We start from the raw sequence: 27611 nt of genomic DNA, 5'->3' as shown, positions 1-27611 counted from the left end.
AGATTTTTGCCCATATGGAAAAACAAAAGCCTTAAAACTAACATAAAGAAATCCCTTATTAAAAATATTACAAAACTGGCATTAATTTTGTATAAGTACTGTTATCTTCTTTATGTCATTGAAGACACATACTTGAGTAGTTTTTCCTGATCCAGTCTCTCCAATAATCAAAACAATTTTATTGTCCTTTATTACTTTGACAATTTCCTCCTGTTTTTCAAAAACTGGTAGTGACTGCCTGAAGGAATCAAACTCTGATTCCCCTCTTTTCACTGGAACCTGAGGGATCCCATCATTAAGTCGTCCACTTGTCTTCTTCACTTCTTTGTTTTCTGTGAAGAGAAGTTAAGAATTTACTTATACAGATACAACAAAGGAAGAATGCAAGGCCACCAAAACACTGCTTGAAAATGGTACTTAAAAGTTAACATTCCTGACTTTATATGCATCCCTGTAGGTAAAGTGACAAACGCATCACACATTTAGAAATCATATTCATAGCAATGTGTCCTGTTCTGGCGCTTGAAATAAACATTTTTCAAATGAGTTATTACTTTCAAAAGTATGTTGAACAAAAACGATCTCAGTGCATTGTTTGAAGTCAAAAAAGGCTTCAAAGAGCAAAAAGAGAAAGAGAAACTAACCCAGGGAAAAGAAGCCTGGTGTATTTCCTTGGCCTTTGCATCTCCCCACACATTCACATCTGCACAATTTGCCTACAAATACCCACTACAGAGTTCAACCTTTAAGCTATTCCAAGCAGGCCTTCTGACAAAAATTTCCCTTTACTGTGATTCATATGCCTTCTTTCACACCCTCCCTGGCCTTTCATGACCTCCTTCCAAGTCAGTCTGACATAACCCAATGCTCTAGTCCAAGATTTGTCTTCAGTCACACCAGTGGGATCTCCTGTGCCTGCAGCACAGGGTGAGGTGTTAGAAAGCAATGCCTAAGTAGCCAAAGAACCTGCACATCTTCTGAGGAGGCTATTTCAAATTCCTTGTTAATTATTTTCCAGAAGAATGAAAAGCTTGCCATAAACTCAATTATACGCATTTAAATGTGATTAACAGATTCATATATGAAATTACAAGCTCTGCCTTACTAAGACAAATGCAGAGCAATTATAGTAGCAATTCTCCTCAATAGATGAGGAGAACCACATTCTTGGGAAGCAGAGAAAGATCAATTTTACACTGTTCATTAGTTTCTGCCTTACATTCCTAAGGACTTGTGTTTCAGTACTTTCATTACAGCTTCCCTCTGTTCATTAAACACTCCTATTAAACAACTGAAACAACTGAAAACACAGCAAAGGAAGCACCTGAAGCATCAGGAATCAGAAATATTCAATGAAACAAGGCAGACAGGTGTTTACTCTTCACTACACCAAACTTTGCACACAGAAACAAAACTCTTACACTGGAAAGTGTTGAAGCAATAATGTTGTTAAAATCATTGTTGTTTTTTTTTGAAAAAAACAAAATTTACGAGAAGTTTGTCTTCCAGTGAACTGTTCCATATTCTACAAATCCTGAAGTGTGGACAGTAGTCTCTTATGGACAAAATCTGTTTCGTAAGATGAAGAAACAAAAAATAAACTTCTTCCTTCAGCAAGTTCTATATGCAGAACTGCCAATCTCATTTTCTTGTAAAGCTGTTCTTACACAAAGTCACAGTAACACTTCAACCTCACCTCATGGAACTTGTAGAACCTACATTTCAGAAAGGCACTTCCAAAAGATTTGGTTGGAACTGGCTCAAAGATTCTAAATCAACTGTGCACAAGGTACACACTGAAATGTAGGGGATAGGACTGCCCAAGTTCCCCACAATGCCAGTTCACAAAAGACAATTAACAATTATAAGTCAAGAAAATGAAGGTGTTTGTTTAGAGGGAAGGGTGTCAGCACAGACAAGGAGACAGAATAGAAAGGGCGTTTTTTGTACTTGGGTTGTAAGTTGCTTTTTTCAAGTGCTGTTGATTGACAAGCCCCTACCAGAAGCCACATTGAACGTACCAGATTCAACAGCACAGGCATTTCCTCGCTCCACCTTCGGCAGAAGTTCCAAGCGCTCTTTATTTGTGACAGGAAAACTCTGAATTAAACTCCAAACAGCCTGTTTTGTACGGAGACCCAAGTCACAAGTCATTACTGCGTGTGTTATTTCTGACACATCCTTCTTCCTCACAGTCAGGTATCGATTTGCTCCTTTTCTGGGAGGGAAAGGAAAAAACTATTTTAGGAATAAGCAAATACTCCAGATGAACTTTCATCTGTCAAGGGAGGAGGTTCTATGCAAAACCTTTGGAAAAAGACAGAGAAGAGCATCATGGGAAGTCTTTTTTATGAAGTCATGACATGCACAAAACAGTACAGGTGCAAGCTATGTCAAACCAGCACGTCAGAAGTTCTTCTAAGTGACAAATCACAAAGACACTTATTTTTATGCTGATTTTAAAGCTTTTTTCTCCAGTAGTATTCCCTGCAACACTGTGGGATATGCTAGAAACACAGATAATTTTAACACTAGTCATGAAATTCCATAAAAAAATAGGAAAAAAAAGAACGAAAAAGAATGAAAACTGGACTCCAACTTACCCTTTACTTTTAGATACCAGCCCAAGAGTCTGACAGAGCCGGTGAACAAACGCTCTTTCAGTACCAGTGAAACTAGAAGGAAATTCCATCTCTAGAATGGTAATAATAAAAAAATAACAATGCAACAGGCATGTCCTTGACATTTTATCTCAATGTTACAGAATCAGGAGTATTGTGAGGGTGGGAAGGGCCCTCTAGAGATGCCCCAGTTCCAGCCCCTCCCCGGGCAGGTCACCTGGAGACAGGTGCCACAGGGACACGGCCAGGTGGGTTTGGGATGTCTCCAGAGAGGGAGACTCCACACCCTCCCTGGGCAGCTGTGCCAGTGTTCTGTCATCCTCAGCAGAGAGCTTCTGTCTCACGTTGTGTTTTATTTATGGCCATTGTTCCTTGGTGGGCACCACTGGAGAGTCTGGCACCTTCCTCTGGGCACCAGCCTTTATTTATGTGCATTGAAGAGATCCTCTCCCGGTCTCCCCCTCTGCAGACCGAGCTGGCAGCGCTCCCGCCCCTCTCCTCACATTGAGATGCTCCGGAGCCCTGGCCCTTCGCTGCCCCGCCCCGGCCCCTCCGCAGCGGCCCCGCTGCCCGTTCCGAGAGCCCCGAGCGGGCTCAGCGCTGCGGAGGAGCGTCGGCCGGGCCGAGCCCAGGGCCGGACCCCGCCTCCCTGTGCCCGCAGGCGCTGCCCTGCCCTGCCTCGGCCCCGCCGCTGTCCCCGGGCCGGGCTGTGCTCGCACCCGCGTCCTCGGAGAGGCAGAACCGATCCAGGGCGAGCCGCACCGCGATCTGCACCTCCTCGCCGACCTCCCTCACGCCCTCGCCCCGGGCCCGAACCGCGCCGGCGGCGGCAGAGCCCTCCGCGGCCCCGCCGGGCTGCCGCCGCGGGACGCGCCTGTGTCGCGACATGGCCTCGACAGCGCGCGTCGCTGCGACAGGCGCGAGGCGGGAGGCGCTGCCGGGGCGGGGGCGGAGCCTGCGCGGGGCGGCGCGGCCGGAACCGCTCCCGGGGCGGGAACGCGGCTGTTCCCACGTGGAGCTGCGCCGGGCCCGGGAATGGCCGCGGCGGGACAGCCCCGGGTGTCTCTGCGGGCACAAATCGCGGGATGTCACCGAGTGGCGTCACACCGAGGTGTGCAGAGCTCATCGCGGCCCTCCCTCAGCCTCCTCACGCCAAAGCATCGATCGGGCCCGGCTTTGTAAAGGCACCACGAGAGCATCTTCAAACCTCGCTTTTTCTGAGGGGTTGATTTAGTCTCTGATGACACAGGTGACTGAGGGATTTCACTGAGCTACAGACCTGTTAAAGAATGTCAGGTATTAGACTGTCTAGTAGTCCACTGACATTCATATTGTGAGAAATGCTCACATTTTCCCAATAAAATTTTGAGGGGACAAAGTCATCAAACCAAAACTAAACTTCAATTTAACAAATTCAGCTGAATCAGGTGTGTCCCCCTGGCCTAGGAGACAGACCCAGAACAAACAGAAAGAGAACTTTCTATACCCTTTTCCTGCCGAAAGGTCCCTACCCCCTCTTTCTGTCGGCTGGGAATTGGGATTCACAGTCTGGCCCAGTTCGCCTACCCAAGATCCCCCTGGGAATTGGGATTCACAGTCTGGCCCGGTTCGCCTACCCAAGATCCCCCAGTCCCCTCCAAAGGCGGGGAAAATCGTTGGAAACTAATTACTCCTTAACTATTCTCTTACAGTTCCTTTAGTGTCTTGGCACCTTTTGTGTCAGAGTTTCACACATCATAATCTGAAGGGCTGAGGAAGAAAATGCACATGTCTTTTGATCCAGAAGAAGATGGCCAGACTGCTTTTGTCCTCACCCTTGCTTTTGGGGTAAGAAGCACGCTACCAAAATCCTGTGCAGCGAAAAGTGCTGAGAGAAATAGCCCCTTTTCTTTAGAGCCTTGTTTTTGCACCACAATCAAGGGACTCTCCTCTTCCTTTTTACAGCCTGTAAACTGCAGTTATACTGCAGTTCTCTCTGCTTTCCTTCTCAATATCAAGGACCATCAAACACACTTTCAAGACTCCCAGAAGCCAAAGTGTCTCTCTCCATCTAACTTTTGTCCAGGACTTACAGGAGCATCTTTAGGCCTTGGGAGAGGAAAGGTGTGTGTCAGCATTTTAGAGCTAAGGACAAAAGTGAAGAGGAGGAGTGGAAAGCAGATTTCTTTCAGCACATTTCCCTGCGTGAATGGGAGATAGAAACTTTTGCCTTACAAGCACTCTGCAAGAGAAACAGCATGGGATCGTTTGAAGAGCTGAAAAGGAAAGGGCAAGGCATACATATTGTGCTGCAGTAGCAGTTTCCCAGGCTGCTTGTGTCCTCACCCTTGCTTTCTGAGTGAGAAGCACAGGCCATGCAATGAAATGTGCTGAGAGAAGTGACTTTCTATCAGCTTGCCCCTTCTCTTCAGAGCCTTGATTTTCCAGTCAAGTAAGTGACAGCATTCTTCCTTCTCACAGCTCTAATCTGCAGTTACATTGCAGTTTTCACTACCTACCTTCTAAGTATCAAGGACCATCAAACACTCTCAAGACTCGAAGAAGCCAAAGTGTCCATATCCATCTAACTTACTTCTGTGCAAGTGATATTGGAGATACCTTAGGCCTTGGGAGAGGGAAGGTGTGTGCTGATGTTTCAGAGCTGAGGACGATGGTGAAGAGCAGGAGTCTAAAAAGCTTTTCTTTACAAAAATTTCCCATTTCAAACTGGAGATGGAAGCTTCTGGCTTTAAAAGCACTCTGCAAGTGAAACAGAATGCAGTTCTCTGTGGTTTCCTTCTTAGCTTTAAGTACCATCAGAACGCACTTGTAAGACTTGCAGAAGCCAAAGTGTCCATTGCTGTGGTTTAAATGAAACCAAAGTGTCCACCAAGACTAGGAGAGAGGGGACTCTTTCTCAGAAACCACTTCAACCCTTATTACATTTAAAAGAACTTTAATTAGAAAATGTAGAGAAAAAAGGATAACTACAAGATAAATATAGATATAGATATGTAACTATAAACAGACCAGAGAAGGCAACCGGGCACCGTATCAAAACCGCCTGAGGACAGTAGAGTTTCTTCCTGGTGCAATTATATTTACGGACAGCAGGTGGCAGTTTCGCACCTCGGCTGGCCGCGGAGTCTCAGTCTTTTCCCCAGGGAGGCAGAGGCCTCTGTTTCGGTGTGAGAAGCGTGCTGCCTGCATAAGACCCGTCTAGTGAAAAGTTCTGAGAGAAGTAGCTTTCTCGCAAGTTGCCCCTTCTCTTCAGAACTTTGCTTTTGCACCACAAATAAGTGAGTTTTCTTCCTTTTTGCACCTGTGAACTGCAGTTGTTACACTGCAGTTCTCTCTGCTTTCCTTCTTGGCTTCGAGACCATCAAACACACTCTCAAGACTCAAAGAAGCCAAAGTGTCCATCTCCATCTAACTCTCTTCTGTGCAAGTAACACAGGAGCCTCCTTAGGCCTTGCGAGAGGGAAAGAGTGTGATGGTGTTTTGGAGCTGAGGACGAAGGTGAAAAGCAGGAGTCCAAAGAAGCTCTTCTTTCAGCACATTTTCCTGTGCGAACTGGAGATGGAAACCTTTGGCTTTACAAGCACTCTGCAAGAGAAACAGAATGGGATAGTTTGAAGACCTAAGAAGGAAAGTGCAAGGCACATGTTTTTTGATGCAAAAGAAGTTTACCGGATGGGTTGTGTCCTCACCTATCCTTCAGATCGAGAAGCATGTTACATAAAGGCCATGCAGTAGTCTGTAGGCAGCTGTAACATCTGGGAGAGATTTGGGATTCACATCCTCACTGGGATGATGGGGGAGCAGACACCCAGGCATCTGAAGGTTTTCTTCAGGGAGGACTGTGACACATCCACTTTATCTGTGTAATCAGAGAACCCACAGACATGTTAATAGTCCAGCAGGGACCACCAACAGACAGAATCCTTATGCTCATACAATTCAGAAAGGATATGTGATTTAGACAATTCTATGGAGCAGAAAATGTTACACACTGCTGTTTTCTCAGAGGTAGAAAGATTTTGGGACCCTATTCAACCACTGATAGTGAGTAATTTTAGAGACAGATTTTTCTAGGGCTGTGATGTGACTATGGAAGATTGATTTCTCACCATTTTTTTTCTGTGCACCCTCATAGCTGCATCCACACAAAAATCCTCTCTAAACATGTTCTGAACAGATGTGCTTTAATAGCTTTTTATTTCGCCACTGAATGCAGTATGACCCTTTTTCAGACAAAGCAAACAAACAAGCCCACCACCCCCAAACACCTCAAAGTGACTGGGATTGCAATGAGAACACAGAAACAGCTTTCCTCTCAGGCTCACTCCCTTCTTTCATTCCATATTCTGCATGGACAGGTTACTAAAGATGAATCATGAATCACTTAACTGGACTCTAAGGGACAGCCACACCCTGGATTTCTGCATTCATTCTGGGCAGCAAGGGGTGCACTGGAGCCTAAGTGACCACAACCATATAACATACTAAAACATAACTTCTTGGCAAGATGGTTAAGAGAACAGGCAGAATAATTTAGGAAAAGAATCTTTGTCTTTAAGTAATCTGGAAAAATATAATGAGAGGGAATCAAAGACAAAGGAAGGACTGTGAAGCTGAAATGGTGTGCTTTATGCTGGAAGTTAATACTGAATTGTGCCTGAGGGAAGGAGGGCAGTGAAGATTGTTTTGACCTGTAGATGGAAGACTGTGAATTTGTGAATTTGTCCATAAGCAGAAGACCCCACATTATTTATGCTGATGCCAGAGCTGCATCCCTGAACACTAAAGCTGAACAGTTCATCTCCCTGCCTTGAATGCAAAGCGATGTTGACATGAATGAAATTCACTGAAAAAGGAACAGATGACTGAGGAAGGAACTGAAGGCAAACATAATTAGGGTTCCTTCTTTTCTGTTTGTTTCTCACTATCTTCTGAAATAAGTGTTTTTTTTTCTTTGAGCTTTGATTTTACTTTTTGTAATAAAGAATGGACATATGGATAGAAGAGGGAAGCTGGGCACAATGTTACAGCAGGCAGAAAGGCAGGAAGGCTTGGATGCAGAAATATGGAACACAAGGACAACAGAGTCCAGTGAATGCTCCCTATACATACAGAGAGTCACACCACCCCAGGATCATGGCAGGGGGGTCCCCATTGCCTGGGCAGCACAGCTATCTTGCATTTGGGATAAAACCACTGCTCAGGCCTATGAATCATGGGGACTTAACCTCTTCACAAGAACTATGTGGCTCAGACAGCACAAGTGAGATGCAGTAGCTCAGCAAGGCAGAGTGAGGAAGAGCTCCTGACCCCCATCCAGGCCTGGTCCCAAACCAAGTGAGGAACTATTGCTGCTGGAGGGCAGCAGGACTCAACACATGCTCCTTGGACTGGTGGTCCATCACCACCTGCACCAGCTGGACACCACACCCACATGGTGCCCATCCTAAGACTTCAAAATCCCCATGGTTGGTGCAAGGAGCCCCTAAACCCACAGGGCCTGCCAGTCCCAAGGGCCCAGCTACATGTGACCTCTAAAGCCTAAAACCCAGTGCTCCCTAAAGCCCACAAGGCCAGCTGTAAAGGCCCCAGAATCTCACAGAGCTCCTTAAGCTGCACAAGACCACCTGCTGGGGTCCTAAATCCCACAGGACTCCCTAAATCAGACAGAGATAGCTACATGAGAATCTTAGCCCCACAGTGTACCTAAACCCCACAGATCCAGATGCAAGCAGCCTTTAATTCCATGGGCCTCCCTACAGCACACGGGTACAGCAGCAATGGGCCCATCAAACTCCACAGGGCCAGCTGCAAGGGACCTTAAACGTTACAGGAATCCCTAAATCACACAGGGTCTGCCAGAAAAGAGCCCACAAGCCTCACATCCCTGGCGGCACGGAGCCCTTTACCCCCTGGGCCCCGCGGGACTCGGGGCGCGGCAGGGAATGAGAAGGGACGAGCAGCTACACCGCCGCCTTCCGGGGCGGAGCCAGGGCGGGGCGCGGCCGAGCGGAGGCGAGCGGGGCCAGGCGGAACGATGGCCATGGCGCAGCGGGCGCTTCCCAACCCCTACGCGGATTACGACAAGTCCTTGGCCACTGGCTACTTCGACACGACCGGAAAGGTGAGAGAAGCCAGGGGGAACTGCCCGGGGGTGTGTAAGCAGAGATCTGCCTGGTTAAAAACATCCGGTGCCCTGGCTGTGTACTTGCCAGGTGTCCCTGGTGTACCAGTGCCCACCCGCCTGCTGGTGTTTCTTTCACATTTGGTGGGATTCCTCTCCACAGCTAACCCCCGAATTCACGCAGCGGCTGAATAACAAAATCAGGGAGCTGCTTCAGCAGATGGAGAAGGGCCTCAAGTCCGCCGACCCGCACGACTGCACTGCGTACACGGGCTGGGCAGGTAGGATCATATCCCATGGAGCGGGAGCTCTCCAGAGTAAACTTCTAGGTCGGGCCAAGCCAGATCAAGGATGTTTGGCCATTGGAATGGTCACAGCAGATCTGCGTTGAGAAGGGTGCTTTTTCCACGTGTTGTAGTCCCTTAAAACAAGGGGATGTCTTTCTCGGGACTCCCCAGTTGTGAAGAAGGTTTAAAGCTGTAGAGGGAACACCATAGCACGGTAGGGCAGAATTGTGTCTGCTGTTGGTTAATAGTGCTGAACTTACGCAGTGGAGAAAGCCAGCACCTGCTTGAGGGCAGACATGGGAGCCTTGGAAGGGCCTGGCTCCAAATCTGGCCACGGTGGGAATAATGACAAAACCAGTGCTCCATGAAGTAGGCAGGTGCACATAGTAGGTCATTTACCTGCAGGAAGTACTTGTATTTGACAGCAGTGAGCTAATGGCCTGAAATAACATCCATCTTTTCTGTTTGGGCTGAATTTTATCCGATGACCTTGTCTGATTGGCAGGTTTCTCCAATCCTGTTCCCTAGGTAGTGCCCCTCCACTTAGCCAGGGCTAGTCCTGCTCCAATACCTGCTGGAAAGAGCAAAAATGCAAATGTGAGTATAACGAAGTGTGGAAGCCTTCGTCATACTAACTCTTGTGCGCGAAGCTTCCAGGAGCTTGTCTTTCTCCTGTTCTGCGTTTTCAGTCTGGTTTTCCTTCCTTGGGAGTGTGCCCTGCCTTCTCCTCACTATTCCTACCCGCTGGCACCATGGAGGACATACCTTTCTCCATGCCTCATCCTTTAGCTGCTGCTGTGTTCTGTATCAGCTCTTGTGCCTTCTGCTCTGTGCCAGACCCTAGGGAGAGATGCTGGGGGAAGTGCAGTTAATCTCATGCTTACTGCAAGATTTTTTGCTGCTGCTGCTGTTTTTTTTTCTTTTGGCAGTATACTGCAATACTAAATGGCATCTTTCTACAACACAGTCTGGGTGTGGCTAAAAGCATTTGTGTGTAGGTGCCATAGAACTTGATGCTAACAGTGAGCTTGGGAGAGTGGTGGTCATTGTGTTGGTGCTAAACTGATGTTGCAGCTTGATGACAGTGGTGCCAGAAATACCTGCTTAAAAATTTTAGTAAGGCAGACAGGCACTGAGAGCACTCTAGAGAAGCTCATAAGAAATGCTAGGATGCCAGTATTAAATTCCAGTGTGGGAGGACATTGATTTCATCAGTTACTGCCTGGCAGCACTCTCCTCCTACTGCCTGGGAATTTATGCATTTTTGCTTATTGCTGGCTGGTTTCTCCTTGGAAAATGCATTCAGTCTTCCAGTCTGTGTGACCCTGCTTTGAGGTCCCTTCCAATGAAAAGCACTCCACAGGTAAAGATGGTCTTCAGTCATGATGGTAGAGTCTTCATCTGGCCAGAATAATTCAGGAGATAAAGCAGGAGGACAGTTAACTGATATTAGGAATACTCTCACTTCGGGAAACAAAAAACCCACCTTTCCTCAGAGGCCATGTTTCCTTCCATAAGGTGGTCCTGAGGAACTTCATGTTGGGAAGTGACTGCAGTTGTGAAGCAGTGGTGTAGAGGTCTTGTAGGATTTCATCTTGTTTTTATTTGGAAAGGAGTTTCTCAGGCAGGATTCATCTCTTTTCCTCCCAGAGATCATTCCTCATGAACACAGCACCTTCTCACCTTGCCTAAGAGCATTAGAAAAAATCCACAGGCAGATTTCCTGCAGGTCAGAGCCAGTGGAATGAAGTTGTAACTTTGTCACTCTCCCTTCTTTTCTAATCCTAGCTATATTAATTTGTTCATGGTTGGTTTCCAGAGACAAAATTAATTGGGCCAAGACAGCAGTCTTTTTCCTGTAATTGCTTATGTAGAAAAGGCTTGTTGACTATCTCCTCGTGTAAATCATTGCCCAGCAGTCTGAAATCAACCCACACTCTCATTGCCACTAATAAGAGAGATTTGAAATATGGCTCTCTTGGTGCAAACTCTGTGTGAAATGGAACATACTTGAGTGTACTCCATTACACTTAGGTAATACGCAGCATGCTTTGGGGCTTGTTTCTTTCCCAACACATTTGACAGGGCCCTGTTTCCCCAGCCTGCATTTGTGCTAGGAATGCCATGGCTTCTTGGCATGTGAAGCTGGAGCAGAGAGAGGGAAAGACTGACATTTTCAGCAGAGGCAGTGAAAACCCACTTTGGATCAAGAGTATCCCACAAATGGCTGAGTGCCCTCAAAACATGTTTGAATCAGCTTGTTACCGTTTCATTCGGCTCATTCAGTGGAGATCTCCCTGTAGGCAGCACCTGGTACATGCCTGAGTACAGACCAGCCTCAGCTGTTGTATTCTGCTTTGACTTCTAATCAGTTTACTGAGACTGCTGGAAGAGCTTTTGTGGTCTTAATCTGGTTCACTGGCATCACAGTGTTGAGGGAAGGTAAACTGCTCTGAGCTAATTTTGAGTTGGAAGCAGTTCAGATCCTGGCAGTAGTACAGCTGCCTCATCCCTTTTCAAAAGATTAGCATGAAGATGCTGAGGAGTTTGTACATGCCTGTTGGTGTTTCTCATACTGCAGAAGGCCGTGCTCCAAAGACTGCCTTAACTGGGAGCACAGATGATGGGAGGGGAATGGAAGGAAACTGACTTTGTGCCTGTCACCTCTCAGTTAACTGCTGGACTGTTGTGTCCTTCCAAGGTAACACAGTATTTAAGGGTGAGATTCCTCTTCCTCCACCCTATGGCAGTGCCTTTGGAATTTGTTTCTCATGTAAGCATTCCCTTCTCTGGCAATGTCATGACTTTCTGAGCTTGAGGGCCTCTGAAACAGACCAGCAAGTGCAGCTGGCCTGTCCCATCCACAGCTTTTGGCTGACCTGTTGGCCAGCGGGGATGAGGAGCAGGACTGAGCTGCCTTTTGAAGGGATTCCTCAAAAGGCACACCAGATGAAAGAGAAGTCAGGGAAGAATGAATAGAAATTCCGACTGAACAAGTTCAGGAAAGCTTCTGGTAAAACACCTTTCATTCACTTTAGTGCAATATCTTCTTTTTAACCCCCAAATCCAGTGAACTTGAGTCTCCTGAAGAAAGTTCTGTTCAGAAAAATGGAAACCATCAGATAATCCCTACAGAACAGGAGTCAGTGAGACTGAATTTGGTGAGAGATAATAGAGTGCCTTGTATCACGCACATAAACCCTATTCCTGCCAAGTGCTTGGTTGGTAGTCTCTATAAAATCTCCATTTCTTGGAGATGGTCAATATTTGACAGCACAAGGCTCAGAGCAATGCCATGTAAATTTGAAATTGGCCTTACAGAGGGTTGGATCAGATCTTTTCCATTGATCCTTCCCAACCTAACCTGTTGTAGGATTTTATGATGGGGTAAAAAGTTTTACGAAAGAAGCTTTGTTATCCAGGTTTTAATGCAGGAGAGGCTAGGCAGCCTGAGTAATGTCTTATGTCCCACGGTGCACTAAGGCAAGCTGTAGTCAAATGCACCTGTGGTTCCCCATACAATTCTAAATGTGGAATGATACTGCCTTCCAGAGGAGAAGCAACATGGCTTTGGCGTGCATTTAGGAGCACAAGATAACATCCTGTGTGTCTGCATCAGAAAAGATGCTTATTATCCTTTGAGCTGGGCAATAAAGCTATGCCATCCTCGCTCTAACTTTTACCCCATGCCTGACTTATTAAAATGACATCAGCTATCAGACTAGAAACCACCAGGCTTCATCACTATTGTCAAGGTTTTTGCTGCTGACATCCTGTTTTGAGGGTGCTGGCTGACTTACTGCCCTGGGTTAGCACAAGATCTCTCAGATCTTTATGACAGCAGATGGCCAGTTTGGAGCTGGTCCAAATTTGGTCAGGATCCTTTTGGAAAACCACTGTCCTTTGTGGAAGGACCACATTGCAGCTCAGCTCCTGGTGGGCAAGGAGGCATCTGTTTAGAGCAGTCTAAAGGTGTAACTGCTTGCAGTAATAGTGCAATCCAACATAAAAAGCTAGTCTAAACTTGCAGGGCAGTTGAGGCATAGCTTTACTTCTTTTTGATCAACAGACTGATACGGATGAGACACTCTTTCAGCAGTGCTTTAGCTCACGAGCACAAATGTTTCTGGCATCTACAGAATTAACTTTTGCCTCCCAATTTCCTGCAGTGATCAAGCACCTTGGGCATTGACACTCCAGATTATTGCCTTCTGCACACTGGAGGTGGCAGTTTCAGTCACCAGAGACCTGCTGAAGGGTATCCTGTCAGTAGCACATGTTCACTGCAGGCCTGCACTGTCAAGGGCTGCCTGATGCGTTCCTCATCACATATGGCTCTGCAGCAGGTCTTACACTGCAAGGAGCAAAAACCTTGGACATTTGAGAAACTCCAGAGAAGGTGGTCCAGTAGTCAGCAATAAACAGAACAGAGCCCAGATATCTTTGGCAGTAACAGGCCACAGGCAGCCTCTGCATTGCAATTCTTCTGCAAACAGTCAGGAATCTCAGAAGTCACAAAAAAAGGTCACATTTCCAACTGGAATATTGAACAAAGACTTCGAGGACACACCAAAATGGAGCATATCCACAGCTTACTTACCCCCATGTGATTGATGATGCCATGTTTGTACAGCACGTAAAGCAGGCCGAACATCACCTGGTCAGTCAGCAAATCCTACCTGGATGAGGTTGGAATGAGGAGGGTATTACTGGAGAAGGAGTGAAGCAGAGCTGTGGAATACTTTCTACATAGAGATACTGCTAAGCTGAATTCATAGGGTGAAAATTCTCTTGTCTCCTACCTGTACTGCCTCTGAAATACTCTACCTGTGTCATGGCACATGGGTCAATATAGGATATCCCCCACCCAGGGGACTACATTTTGTACCCCTCTGCAAACACCTGTCAACATTTTCTCTTTATCTGTGGGCCCACCCTCCTCTGCCAGCCTTCCCCACTTTGGGGCTCACAGATAGAACCAAGCAAGGAGCAGGCTGAAGGCAGCACTGCTTGTGCCCTTCCGATCAGCTTGGGAGTATGAACTCCATGAGGAATAAGTGAAGAAAATTTACTTCAAATTTACTTTGAATTTACTTCAACTTCAGGCCTTTGGGTTTAAAAAAGAAGGAAAAATGAATGTTTTGGGGAAGCAACATCCATCCTTTAGTACTGGTCAATGGTTTATTTTTGGAGTCTTTCCAAAGATGCTTGGGCCTGGGAAGAAAGAGGATGAGAAATGTTTTAAAAGAGAAAAGGCAAAGAAGTCAGAGGAAAACAATGCTGAGACATTTACTTTCTAAGAATTCGATGCTAGCAGTACTCTTGGCATGGTAGTTATGTGCATAATTGTGGTGGTATGATGGCAGTGGAGATAGAAGCTGCTTACGAAGCTGAAAGTTGTATATTAAAGCATCTAAGTCAAGAGTGCAAGTTGTGCTCAGACAACTATCAGGCTAGAAGCTGTACTAGGTGCTAAATAAATCAAGGGAAGTTCACTTGACATTTGCTAGCTGGAATAGGAGGGTTCCCTTTTAAAGAAGGGCTTTGTATCCACATCCTTACAGACTTGAGTGATGGCCCTATACATCTGAGCTCTCTCTTGAATTACTAGCACTGAACTGCTTGAGAGACGAAAAGGTTATTAGCGTCATCAGGAAATGGAAGTTTTATACATAATATACATAAGGAATTGAATTGTCTGGAGCAGGAAACTTCGAAGGTTACCCACACAAAATAAGAAAGTGATCTGAATTTGAAATTGTCCTCAGTACCATGGAAGGTAATTTTGCAGCATGCTTGCCCCCTTCACCTTACCACAACAAAATCTGCAGAGATTGGCTCTATTTATTTAGGCTTAAATGCAGGACCAGAGTCTTCTTAGAAATGGTTACTGGTAAGGGGAGAAATAAGCTTTTCTCAAAGTGATGTAGGTGAGTAGCTTTTTTAAGTACATGCTTGAGGATGCCTCCCAGATCAGAACGAGGTTCAAATGTGGCAGACCTTTCAGACACAGCCTTACAGAGGTGATAAGCAAAAAGCGCCGCAAAAATAACTGCTAAGAGAAAGTTTTGAATTCTAATAGCAGCAAGGTATTTACTGACAACGTTGGAGGCAAGCCAGTTCATACTGGGCAAAAACTTGCCTAACTTGTTTGTGTAAAATAAGCCATTTAGAGCCTTAAGTTCATAGTTAACACCCTCTAATTTCCATATTAATGACTGGGCAAAATCTTGGGTGGAGCTTTCTTTTTGGCTTCAAACTTGGGTAGTGGTCTTGTGACTTCATCCCTTGGGGTGGTCTTGAAGCACCTTCATCACTGTTGGACTTCCGCCTTTTCTTTGTCCAGTGACATGACCTGTCAAACTTGTAAAACCTTGGCTCTAATGCTACAAAGTCTTGGATCTCTACCATTTTGCTCTATTCACATGTCTACCACTACCAGATTTATCACCTCTGGTTTACAAAACAACGAACTCAGTGATAACCAAGTCCTGGTAAAGGGAACAGAACAGCTTAATGATAAAGATTGAGCAAACAGGCCTAAAACCTGGGGAGAAGGTTTGGGAATCAGGCCTTGCTCCTTCTCAGAGGACTCCTCAGTTACCTACTAAAAGCTTCAAGAGCTGGATAAAGACAGGGCAGACAGAGGCAAGGGACAGCAATTAATGTGAGTGTTCAGTAATGGCATTGTTTCTGTAGCTGGCCAGCCCATTGAAAACATCCCTGAGATTAGCTCAGCTGTGCTAGTAAGGCCAAGGTTGTGAGTTCGATCCCTGCATGGGCTGGCCATTCACTTAAGAGTTGGACTTTTGATGATCCTTGTAGGTTCCATCATTCAGAATATTCTGTGAAATTTCTGTGAAATCTCCAGGACCATGCAGCATTGCAGGTAGCTGTTTATGTGTCAGACAAGGGCTGATGTCATGAGTCATGTGTTGCAGAGGAGAGTTGGACAGCCCCTGTTTTTTAAGTAGGATGCACCAGACCTTGCTGTAGGGCTTTGGACCTGCTCAGCAGCAGGAGATGATGTCCAGAAAGCTGTAACAACCCTGCTGGTGCTTCCCAGTGGGAGGGAAATAAAAAACAATGGGGAAAAAAAAAGGAGTCTACTAGGTTGTCCTAAGAGTACTGCTCAGTCCTGATGGCATGTCACTTTGTTTTAAAATCCAATCCAAGCTAAGTGACCCAGCCTTTTACCACCCGGCATGGGAAAAAAAATAGAGAGAGGGTAACAGCTCAACACTCCTCTGTCACAAGTACTGTCTTGCTCAAAGATGTTTTTTTTTAACTCCACTGTAGACCAACAGTCGCAGGTACAATTTATTGATTTAGGTGGGTTTGTCTAGGTCTCATCTTTTGCTCCTTGCTACTAAAATTTTATGTGTTTGTATGTAAAATTGTATGTATTTGTGTGTTGTTCTGCAGGCTCTCCTGGGTCAGACACTGCTGTTTGTCTTTACTTGCTGTCCACTCACGAGCAGCATCAGGTCCAAGGAGGTTGCAAAGCAGGAAGAGAAGCTGTGGATGCTGCAGCTCAGGATTACGTCCCTGGATGTGCCTGAGAAGCCTGTTTATAAGGCTTATGCCCTAGATCAGGCAGAGGAATGGGCATTTAGGTTCATAATAACAGGCAGGGCAGAGAGCAGGAAGATTAAACTTTTGTGGTGGGTACAACCTCTATGTTCCTTTTTCAGGCATTGCTTTGCTGTATTTGCACCTGTATGATGTGTATGGAGACCCAGCCTACCTTCAGGTGGCCCATGAGTATGTGAAGAAGAGCCTGAGCTGCCTGACAAGACGAACCATTACTTTCCTGTGTGGCGATGCTGGGCCCCTGGCAGTGGCTGCTGTCATCTACCACAAACTGCAGAACCAGAAGCAGGCAGAAGACTGCATCACTAGGTAAAACACTTGGTTATGTCTTTGACCTAATGTTCCCCTTGCTCACAGAGCTGGTCCAGACTTGATGGGGTGCCTTCTGCCAAGCCTGAATAACATTTTGTTGCAGTCTTATGTGAGAAGTAGTCCACTACAAACTGCTCTGGTGAAAGAGGTGGCTTAAAGACAAACACAGCTGCATGGCAGCCTACAAACTGGGGAGCAAGGATATTGGTCAGCTGGTATTGCCATCTTGAAAATAATTCTGATAAACACAGAAAGAAAAAAGTGGCAAAATTAAAAACAAAGAAAAAAAACAGAAGGTTTGGTGTTTTTTTAGAACCCTTCAATTTAGCTTTACAGCCATTTTGATGAAAAGGAGAAGTGTGGTAGGGTTATTAGATTTAATTTAGGCACTTGCTGCCACTTGTTTACTAATTGACTTTGACTTAAACATAAGATTGACAGCATCCCTTTCAGCTGCTTTATGCAGCTGGTTATGATTAATTTATTTCTATTTCCTGGCTTTTCTTGAGTGTTTTCAAATGTATTTTTGTTGGCTACTTAAGGCAAAAGGACAAACAAGATCAGCATGTGGCAGAGGAAGGAAGAGAATTTAAGGAGATGTAGTTGCAAGCTTTTCTTGCTTAAGAGAGATCAGTTTTGAGAAAGCGAGAAACAGCCTAGTAAAGAGTTTCCATTTTCAGATGGTCAGCACAAGAAAAAGACAAACCCCCTGACATTTCAGAACAACACTGAGTGCCCTTAAACAATCATGAGCAAGTGATGTATAACAGCAATTAAAAAAAGCCACAGGTGGGAATCAGAAGTGCCTGTATGGTTTGGACACCAAATTCCCACTCCCTTAACTAAGAATAGCTTCTGGTTCATGTGGATATGGTAAGTCTGAGGACAGAACTCTCTTCTTTATTCTTGTAATAATCTGTGCTTAATATTTTGACAAAGTGGGAAATCCTACTATGATTATTATATTTGCTAACAAAAAGGGAACTAATCTGTCAAACAGACTGGTCAGTTGTAAATATAGAAGGCCTAGGTTGTGGAAAAATCCCCAGTTCATGTTTTCTTACTGAGCTCTCCCTTCCCTGGCCGCCTGTTCTGCGTACAGTTTAGTGGCAGAATGGAATCTTGGGATTAATTCTGCATTGCTATCTAATTGGTATCATAAAGGCAGAACCTTGGAAAATGGTTTCTTAATTCATCTAAAGGGAAAAAAAAAGAAAAATTTGTCTTTCTCAAAGGAACAGTTACGCCGTCCTTACTCTGCCACCAATTCCCAGAGCAATTAGCCTGACCATGCTTCTTTTAAAAGAGAGTATTTCTCTGAGAAGTTGCTCCCTTTATCAAAACTCTTAAGTGGGTTTTGAGTACGCTGTTTAGTTACAGAACAGTTGCTAAGTTATATAGGGCAAGAAAATGCACTTCTGTCACAGCTGTGGAGAACAAGGACCTGTCCACATTTTGTCCTCTGTCTTTGAAAGCACCTCATCTTTACAGAGCCTGCAGAGAGAATCCATCAGGCCAGGTCTTACCTGCAGTGGAAGAGACTGAAGCTTGCTTTCTTCTTAATGAGTTCATGACTAACAAATGTGCTTTTATGATCTAGGGAGACTGTTTCAGGGCAGCCCATTTTTCAAGAGCCTATGAAAATCTGAGCTGTGTTCCAGAAGCCCTCTTTTCCCTGTCACCTCCCACCAATTCAGAAGGTCAAAGGTTTGCTTTCAGAGCCAGTGGCGTACAAAAATCCTGTTTTGCTGTACAGCTGCCTTGATTTCCCTCTATCAGAAACCGCTGATTATTGACAGTTGAGGTAATGGGCTGACTTGTGAATAGGAGTGGCTTTTCCTTTCAGAGACCTTGATTTACCCCTCACTCCTGAGAAGTGCATTCTGCATGCAATCAGTTCAGGAGCATCCCAGGCATCTCTTGTTGCACACATGATCACATTTCAAAACCAGCAAAAACTACTGGCAGGGTTCCTCCCCTGATGATCCTGGCTGGAAAGCAGTAATGGTTAAGGAGCAAGAATAGTATTTCCAGCTGCTCCAGATTTCCCCGTGAACAGAAGATTTCACATCCAGACCTCAGAAAATCCCTACCATGGATATTACAGTTCATCCATGCATCCATTCCTTCTATTGCACTTGACATTTCCCAACATCTCAAAGCTGAACAACATCACTAGCCAGCATCTCTTCTGGCCAGCCTATGCTAGGGGAGACTGTCTGTCCAAAGACTGCTCTCCTCCCTTTAAACCCTCCTCATTCTGCTTTCCTTGGACTTGGAGGCATGGGCCATGGAGGCAGCAGGACTTTCCCTTCAGCTCCCACAGCTCAGAGAGGAACCTGTGTTAGTCCTAGTCTTGGGTGTAAACTCTCTCTCCTGGGTTTAATCTGTGAGAAACCTCTGTGATGGAGCATTGCACATTTCAAGTGGTGCACAGGAGATGGGGCCGATCCACCTTAAGACACTGCTCCTTCCTTTCTCCTTCCAATATCCCTACTCACATTGAATCCAATGCCAAGGGTAAGTTTCCTGCCATGAGAAGTCAAAGCCCAGCATCCTCTCTCTGCCTCAAGGGTACTCTGAACATTTGGTTGCTTCTTTCTTTTGCAATGCATTGTTGTGCCCTGGAGCCAAGGCACATTTTCTATTCCTCACACTGCTGTGACAGGGAAGCCCTGCACACACGGAGCTTTCCTGGCTGGTTTCATAGCAGGAAGCAGCTCAGGAAACAGCCTTGCAGCCACTTGTTGCTAGTATTTGAAAAGTGATGGCACTTTTCTGATTGCTGCTCATGGGTGAGCAGAAAAAATAAAGCCAAATCCAGTCACATTGCTACCTGCTGCTCTGACAGGGAAGGACATCCAGCCTTGCTGGAACTGTGATGAGAGGTAAAACAGGCAAAATTGCATCAAAAGTGAATTGGGTTACAAAGCATTGGTGTGAAGAGCAGTCGGTCTCTGTTAGCGCTACAGAAATATCACCTGCTTTGCAACATAATTATAGAAAAGTGGCAAAGAAAACACCTGACTGCAGCAGATGTCGCTCTCTGCACTCCTGGGCTAAAGCTTGGTGCCAGCCAAGCTGTCCTCAGTGTGGGGTTGTCCCCAGACAGCCCACAGCACTCATGCCCTGCTGAGCTGTCCTCACTGCATTTCAGCTCTCCCTAGAGCAGACTTCTTATATGTGCCAAAGTGGCTTGATGTTAAACATTTGTAGCTCCACCTCTTTCTTAGATTTTTAGTTCATGAAGGCACCTCTTTCTCCACTGATAAAGTAGCCCTGGTCACTTGCAGGCATGGAGAAGAAAGGGCTTTTCTGTCAGGACTTCTGAGCATTAGGGGTGAGATTTTTACACAAAGCAGACAAATTACAGGGATACCAATTCAGTTTGAAAGTAGTCATTTTTGGCAGAGGGTTTGCCTTGCCAGCAGCATCATGGGGAGATGATGGTGGGCAGAATTCCCTGACCATTTAGCAGCTTTACACTGACCATTTCCTTTAGCTCAGGCTTTCCCCTGAAGTAGCTTTCCCAGAGCTGGTGGTATAAAACCCGAGCACATAGTATGAATGCATTATAAAGGGCTGAGCAGACTGAATAAGTCAAACAAAAATCAGAGAGGAGAGAGTGATTCCACACCTTGCATAGCTGGAAGGCAGAGACACAAACACTGGCCTGATGTCTGCCAGGGCACAGGCAGCATGAAGTAACAAACCATGGTTTTGAGCTCTAGTATCAGTCATTGGTTACATGGCTTTGAATGTCCTCTAATCTCCCCATGTGAATTTTTCACTGTAGATTGCTCCACCTGCACAAGGTTGACCCACGGGTACCAGATGAGCTGCTGTACGGGCGCATGGGCTATCTCTATGCACTGGTATTTGTGAACAAGCACTTTGGAGAGGAAAAGATCCCTAAAAGCCATATTCAAAAGGTACTGTGCCTTTTGCTGTCTTTTCCCTTGCAGCTTATCTTTGGGCAAGTAAAATCAATGCTAGATGTAGAGAATCTTGCAGTAAGGGAGAAACCATATCATGGTATCCCTGCTGCTCTTCTTCCGGAAGGACAGTGCACCACATGTCCCCTGCTATCCATACAAATCCATAGGCAGTACTGAACTGGCAAATATTTCACTCCGTCATTCATGCTTTTCCCTCTGCTTGGACAGAAGAACAGCTCTAGGTCTGTGTCAGGATACTCACTGTGGTGTGTCTGAGACAGCAGGATTTCCCTCACCCACATCTGTTCCCATCACAGGTTTGTGAAGCAGTGGTAGCCTCAGGAGAGAGCCTGGCCAAGAAGAGGAATTTCACAGCAAAGAGCCCCCTGATGTATGAGTGGTACCAGGAGTATTACGTAGGGGCAGCCCATGGTTTGGCTGGGATTTACTACTATCTCATGCAGGTAAGAGGCACTGGAGGGGAGGGAAGGTGCCCTTAGGAGCTGTTTCACACACATTTCTTTGAAGGAGGAGTAGCATTTGAATTGGCTCTTGATGATATCAAGCTGGGAAAGATCCCTTGTCTGATGGACTTACTTATGTTTGATCATGCATCCTCACTGCTGAAGGTTTTCTCCAAGCCTGAGACTTGAATCTCCCACCTCGATGGAGATTTGTATAGAAATATGACCTGCATTACACCAGCAGTGTCACATAACGGAGGCCTGTGGATCAGCTGGATCTGGCTTTCCCCCTCACGTTAATTGCTTATAAAATATTTCCCTTTGTTGATATGTGTGAGCTTCCTATATTTTTGAGGTGGTTTCTTGGAGCAATCTCAGGTCATTTAAGTGCGAATGTCTGGGAGAAAAGCATGGTGAAAGAGATTGTGTTCATAGTAGGAAAGTGGGAAATGCCTTTGTATCCAAATGAGGGCCTGTTTCTAAATGTGAAAGAGGTGGGACTTTTTACTTTAAGGAGCTGAGTTCTGTAGTGCCTGAAGCAGGCAGAGCAAGACAAGAGGCTTGAAGCTGCAGTACCCCTTTGTTTTGATGCTTTGACACTATTTTGCACAACTCACTTGACCTCTGGCAATATTTCCTACTCTAGCTCTGAAATGACCCCTATGTGTGTCACTTTATGCATGAATTTACAGTACTTAAGTACTTAGAAAAATAACAGCAATAAATAACCTTGCATTTTAAAAGCACCCATGAGCAATGCAGATTATTTTGAAATAGAAATACGTGATATCTTTGATTAGACCCAAGTCTCAGAACAGTTGGAAAAAAGTATATGAACTTTCCTTTAAGACCCTCAAAGTTAAAACCCATATACAGCATAAGCAGAATTCCTGTGAATCTAACTCTCTCCAGTGACTTTTAGCAAAAGGAGGATGCAAGGTGATTATTGCCCAGAAGCACCAGAACAGCTAGGAGGGAGCAGGGCAGACAGTAGTGGGCTTTAAGACCAAATTTGAATCAAGTCCCTGAGCTTGTTCCCAGGCTGATGTTTTAAATAATTTTAAGTGTAAATCTCCCATAAAATGCTGCATGGCTTTCATGCTTTTCTGCCATATGAAGTACAAGGAGCCTGGGGATCAGCCAAGCATGATGCAGAAAAAGCCTTGGAGGAAGCAAACAAGTGAAGTATGGAGGGCAAACATCTTTTATCTCTATTGGTTTTACAGCACAGGTATTGATCTTTAATTTTCCAGGTATCAAGCTGGAAACAGTGATCCTTAGGTGAGAGTGCTCATTGCAATCTGCTGTGGGAAATTAGAACTGCACAGATGTTGTGTTGGGCAGTGTCATTGGAAGAGAACACTAAAGGCACTTCCTTGCTTCCATCTGAGGTCAGCAGTGAGGTCACCTCCTTGAAATCACGCAGCAACATGTGTGAAAATGCAGCATCACAGCTGAGATGCTCTAGATGGCTAGGACTAATCCCTTGCACTCATCTTTAAGACTGATTTTAGACAGTTTTATCTCTTCACTCCAGCTTTGGGTATGGAAGTTATTCCTGCTCATCATCAGGTAAAACAGCAGGAAGCACTCTTGCTTAGAGTACTGGGTGACATGCTAGAGACAGTCTTTGTTTCTGGGATGCAAGGGTAGGACTGTTGGTAAGACCTTGCCAAGAGACAGAGAGCAACCAGGGGCTGAGTTGGTATTTGTGAAGTGTGAAAGCCTGAACCAAAGAAATTACTTCATTTACAAGGAGCAAGAGGGAACATAGCCATAGCTGGCTTTGTTTCCACCTTTCAGGCAGATCTTGGGTCTCTTAGGGACAGACAGAATAATAATTCTTCCTGATTTAATGCTTTCTTTCTCAGCCTGGTGTTGGAGTGAGCCAAGTAAAGCTGCATAACACAGTCAAGCCCAGTGTGGACTATGTCTGCCAGCTCAAGTTCCCATCTGGGAATTACCCTCCATGCGTTGGTGACACCAGAGACCTACTTGTCCATTGGTGCCATGGGGCACCAGGTGTAATCTACATGCTTGTCCAGGCCTACAAGGTACCAGAAATCTTGGAAAGATCCTTTGGGGACCCCTAAATGTGGCACTTTATCACAGAGAAGAAGCTGTGAGATCCCCCCCTGCCTGGGAGTAGGATGGCTTCTTACAGTGAAATCACTGCACAGAGACCACTGCCTGATAAAAAAATATTTCTGAAAATACCTATCAGTTGTGTGGGCTGTCCTGTTGCAGGTGATTGATGGTGACAGCTAGTTGTATGTGAAGCAATGGTCATACATCCCCATTCATCACATCAAAAACATCCTGTTTTAAAGCAGACAGCAAAGTCACTTCCAGCAGGAGAGAAACTAATTAACCCAAGCATCCAAAATGTACAGGGATGCTCTTTGTTTGGAGGAAATTACCTCAGCAAGGATGACTGTTTCTTGTCTCTACAGGTCTTTGGGGAGCAGCAGTACCTAGACAGTGCCCTGCAGTGTGCTGAAGTGATCTGGCAGCATGGGTTACTGAAGAAAGGCTACGGGCTGTGCCATGGGACAGCTGGCAATGCTTATGGCTTCCTGGCACTGTATAACCTCACTCAGAACATGAAATACCTCTACAGGGCCTGCAAGGTAACAGCCTGAGGAAGGGAGAGGAGAGTATTCACTTCTGTCTTCTACAGCACTCCTTTGCATTTGAAACTCAATTTCTAGTGTGGCAGACTAGATCTGACCAGCTGCACCAGAATAGTCCTTCAGCAGTGCAGTCACTGTCAGACAGCCTGTACAGAAAGGAATTTCCAACAGAAGCTGTGCTCTGCAAGGGGCAGTGTGAGGATGAGGGTAGTATTTTTTTTCAAGATTTGTCTTTAACCAAATTTGAATGCTTTTTGTTCCTCTTTTTTCAGTTTGCAGAGTGGTGTTTAAGCTATGGACAACATGGGTGTCGGACTCCAGACACACCATTCTCCCTCTTTGAAGGTAACCTCAGTCTCTAGCCTTGTGTTTTGCTCCTGGATCTGAGCTGGTCCAGCACCAAGCAAAGTGAAATCCACATGCCACTGAAGCCGTTGCAAAACTCAATGTAGAGGATGGAAAGGGGATTATACTCACTTTTCTTACCTTTCCCAGGAGCGATTTCCTTGTAGCACAGGCTAATGTCTCTTCACAATGGCAGTTCCATCAGTGAGGACTTCAGGCGGCAGTCACAGAGACCAAAGTTTGACAAAGTTGCTCAGAGTGTTCATCTTAGGCATTGGTAAAGCAGAATGGGGGGACCTGGAGGGAGGAAAGAGCAATTGTGTTTTCCCTGGTGCTTTTCAATGTTTGATCAACATCAAAATGCTTTCCTCACTGAAATACCAAAGCTGCTTGGGTAAACCTAGGTTCAGACCTTGGAAATTATTTAGAGCCTTTTCTTCTGTCTTCATGACACATTCACCCCTGGATAATTTTAAAAATGGGTGCCCAAAGGGAATCTCTCTGAAGCACAGTGTGGGTTTTTTATCCTCAGGAATGGCTGGAACAATTTACTTTCTCGCTGACCTGCTGGTGCCAACCAAGGCCAAGTTCCCTGCATTTGAACTGTGAAGCTGAGCTTGGGAGTTTCCTGCCTGAATCCTTCTGCACTTGGAAATGCAGTTAGAAGCAGTTTTCTCCTTCTTCCAGACTCATCATTCATTTTTCACCTAACTGAACGCAATCCATCTTCTTGGGGGCATGCTGAGTTCTCTAATGTTTCTAGTCATCTCATTACATTGATTCAATTTGAAAGACAGAATGCATATTTTGCTGGTGTCCCTTAACAGAGGGCTGCGAGTGGGAGCAGGGAAAACTCATATTATTTTGTTGGCTACAGAGTTTTGCTATTTTCTGTATCCCATTTCCTGGGAAAAAGTTTTCTATTAAACATAACTTGGGCTATTTAATTTCTATTTGTGCTAACAAGTAGTTGCAGGAATTTAGTAAGAACATGGAAAACTGAGACTGTTGCCCTGTAAGTTGTTCTTAAGTGTTTTCTTTCTGAGCACACAAGGTGTGTGTGGTTCAGTAGCTGGGCTGCGCCACATGAGGCAGATGTGATGGAGTAATGGAGTCTTTATAGATGTTTTTAATGTCGTTTTGCAAGTGGCAGACCTGGAACTGATGTGCCAAAGCCTAGTCTTGAATTTCTACCTGTTTGCTTTAAAGGCAAAGGCTATTTTAGCTCTTTTGTACATTTTTTTCAGTGGCAGACAAGTAATCCCCTGCCATCTTACACTAAACCTTGCTAATCTGTTGGTCATCTAATGGAACACTCCAGTCTAAAAGTGAGCTAAACATCCTTTCTGGTGTGGTCTCTTCTGGTTAGCTTTGAGAGTTTATTTTGCAGTCTTTATTTGAATTTCTGTATTAAGTGGTGCCAGGTGCACCAGCAGCAAGGGAAAAGAAATACCGTCCACTGACTTCTGTAAGTGGCTGTAAGTGTTTAACCTATTAGCTGTATAGATGTTGTTTACATGTTTTCTTTTATAAACTTTCTCAAACCTGGATAATTTAAGTCACTTCTTTGCCTTGCTACTGCTTGTTGTAGTTTGATTTGCAGCCACACATCCAACTGGAAAATTTGCAGTAGGTTAACTAGCTTTGACCTGTCAAGCAGACCAGATATTTAGCAAGGGGTAACTCTGATTTTCTGTCCTTTAGCTGATGTTGCACTAATTTGCAGCAATTAGAGACCACTTTCTTAGCACTGAGCATGAACTAAACACTGAGTGCAGAGAAAGTTACAGATACAGCTGTACTGCTTTGTGCTGTTTGAGGGCAGATCCTCAGCCTCTACAGGAGTGGCTGTGGGTTTTGATCTTTCAAGGGCCCAGCTGATGAGTGCCTCAGGCCACCTAAGAGCTGGTGAGAGCTGCAGGGCAGCACAGCCACGCTCCTGCACCGGTGAAAGTGAAACAAGACCACCAGACCTGGCACACTAACACAACTGGCTCGCACATGCCTGAACACAGGGCAGCCATGCCCCAGAAGCATAGGCAGACCCCTCAAGAACTTTTCCTCAAAGCCCAAGCTCCTGTTGCAATCACAGGTTTCTGAAAGTCCATCAAAAGACAGCCTGAAGTGCAGAAAAGCTCATCTGCTTGGGGCTTGGCATCCCCGTTAGAAGCATCAGGCTCATTCAGGCTCAGGAACATTCAGTATCATTCACAGGGCCTGAGCAACACAAGGAGGTGATAGAGGAGGAAGCAGGAGCTGGATAATCAAACGGCACATGAGGCTTCCTGTAAGTTACCTTCCAGCTTGGCTGGTATGATGGCAGAGTAGGGACACTGAACCTGGGTTTCTCCTAGGCACTGCTTCTGTAAAGGAGATGGATGGTTTGTGCAGTCTGTGTCATGGTGTCATGACAGTGTAACATCCCAGGGTTTGTACACTGAGGAGGGAAGCGTCACTGTTTAATAAAAATGCTGAAATGACCAAGTGTTGGGTTATTTTTACCCCCTGTTTGAAGAGATCAACATACAGTAGCCACTCTGGCAGCTCCTAGAGGCTCAGTGGCCGCCAACCTACCATGAGTGGTAAAGAGTATTTCACATTTTTCCTCATCTCCAATCTACTAAGACTAGTCCTGTGCTTTCCTCCCAGGGCATCCTTTTGCAGTGCTGTCTCCACCCAAGACTGCATCCTCCCACTGTGGCTTCCTTTGGAGACCACAGTCCTGCAGATTACTGCTCATTGCACCAAAATACACCTGTGTGCAGTACTGGCCACCAAAATGAGGATGTGGATCCTCCCAGAAGAGCACCCTCCTGCTCAGTAGAAAGAGGAGCAGGCTGCCTCAGGGAGGCTGTGACTGTTCCAGCAGCAGAAACTTGAAGGTCAGACTGTCAGGAGTGACATGGATAAAGGTGATCCTGCACATATATTAGGTTGCTTGAGGTCCTACATAACCTACAAGTTTCCAGTTCTTTTAAGGTTTTAGGTAAAGGTCTTGAGGGAGAAGGTCCAGCAATGAGGATGGGAAAGCAGCATAGTGCAGTTTTTATGGTTAGCTTTCCTTTCTCTTAGAGGGATGTGGTCCTACCCACTTCCACCCACCTTTATGCCAAGGGGAGGGAGAGAGAGCAAAAGAAAGCCTGAAAACACATAACTCCTGTTTCAAAAAGCTGCCTGAGAGGGACTTTATCAGAGGTGCAGACATTTAACACTTGGTTATGTTTGTCCGTGGTGATGTTCTGTTAAAAAGAAAACAAGTAACTTATGCTCCCAAGAAATAAGTAAAAAGCATAC

The 27611-nt window shown here is 45.4% G+C and overlaps 2 protein-coding genes across 2 annotated transcripts in view; one reads left to right on the top strand and one right to left on the bottom strand.

Annotated features, from left to right (window-relative positions):
- Nucleotides 1-3509, bottom strand: part of LOC139674976 (3'-5' RNA helicase YTHDC2-like) — a 30876-nt gene extending 27367 nt beyond the window's left edge. Inside the window, exons 1-4 of the mRNA XM_071562073.1 lie at nucleotides 3341-3509; nucleotides 2604-2694; nucleotides 2022-2218; nucleotides 133-332 (exon numbers count right to left, since the gene is read on the bottom strand). Of these exons, the coding sequence (XP_071418174.1) occupies nucleotides 133-332; nucleotides 2022-2218; nucleotides 2604-2694; nucleotides 3341-3509 (657 nt within the window). The remainder of the gene's footprint in view (nucleotides 1-132; nucleotides 333-2021; nucleotides 2219-2603; nucleotides 2695-3340) is intronic.
- A 5107-nt stretch (nucleotides 3510-8616) lies between these two features.
- On the top strand, nucleotides 8617-26797 carry LANCL1 (LanC like glutathione S-transferase 1). Its single transcript, XM_071562353.1, has 9 exons — nucleotides 8617-8745; nucleotides 8909-9026; nucleotides 16727-16934; nucleotides 20734-20869; nucleotides 21193-21339; nucleotides 23211-23393; nucleotides 23793-23969; nucleotides 24245-24317; nucleotides 24850-26797. Exons 1-9 carry the CDS (start codon nucleotides 8659-8661, stop codon nucleotides 24924-24926), a joined length of 1206 nt encoding a protein of 401 aa, XP_071418454.1. The 5' UTR covers nucleotides 8617-8658; the 3' UTR covers nucleotides 24927-26797.
- The last annotated feature ends 814 nt before the right edge of the window (nucleotides 26798-27611 follow it).

This window comes from Pithys albifrons, chromosome 8 (genome assembly GCF_047495875.1).
Source record: "Pithys albifrons albifrons isolate INPA30051 chromosome 8, PitAlb_v1, whole genome shotgun sequence".
In the NCBI taxonomy this organism is placed as follows: Eukaryota; Metazoa; Chordata; class Aves; order Passeriformes; family Thamnophilidae; genus Pithys; species Pithys albifrons.
The sequence above is the reverse complement of the archived record's forward strand: the minus strand, read 5'-3'. Positions and strand labels throughout refer to the sequence as shown.

Excerpts from the sequence above, each read along its gene's own strand:
- LANCL1 (XM_071562353.1), top strand. The coding sequence starts at position 8,659 with ATGGCCATGGCGCAGCGGGCGCTTCCCAACCCCTACGCGGATTACGAC. Across the intron at positions 20,870-21,192 it reads CTAAAAGCCATATTCAAAAG|GTTTGTGAAGCAGTGGTAGC; the intron begins GTACTGTGCCTT and ends TTCCCATCACAG. Across the intron at positions 24,318-24,849 it reads ACCATTCTCCCTCTTTGAAG|GAATGGCTGGAACAATTTAC; the intron begins GTAACCTCAGTC and ends TTTTATCCTCAG.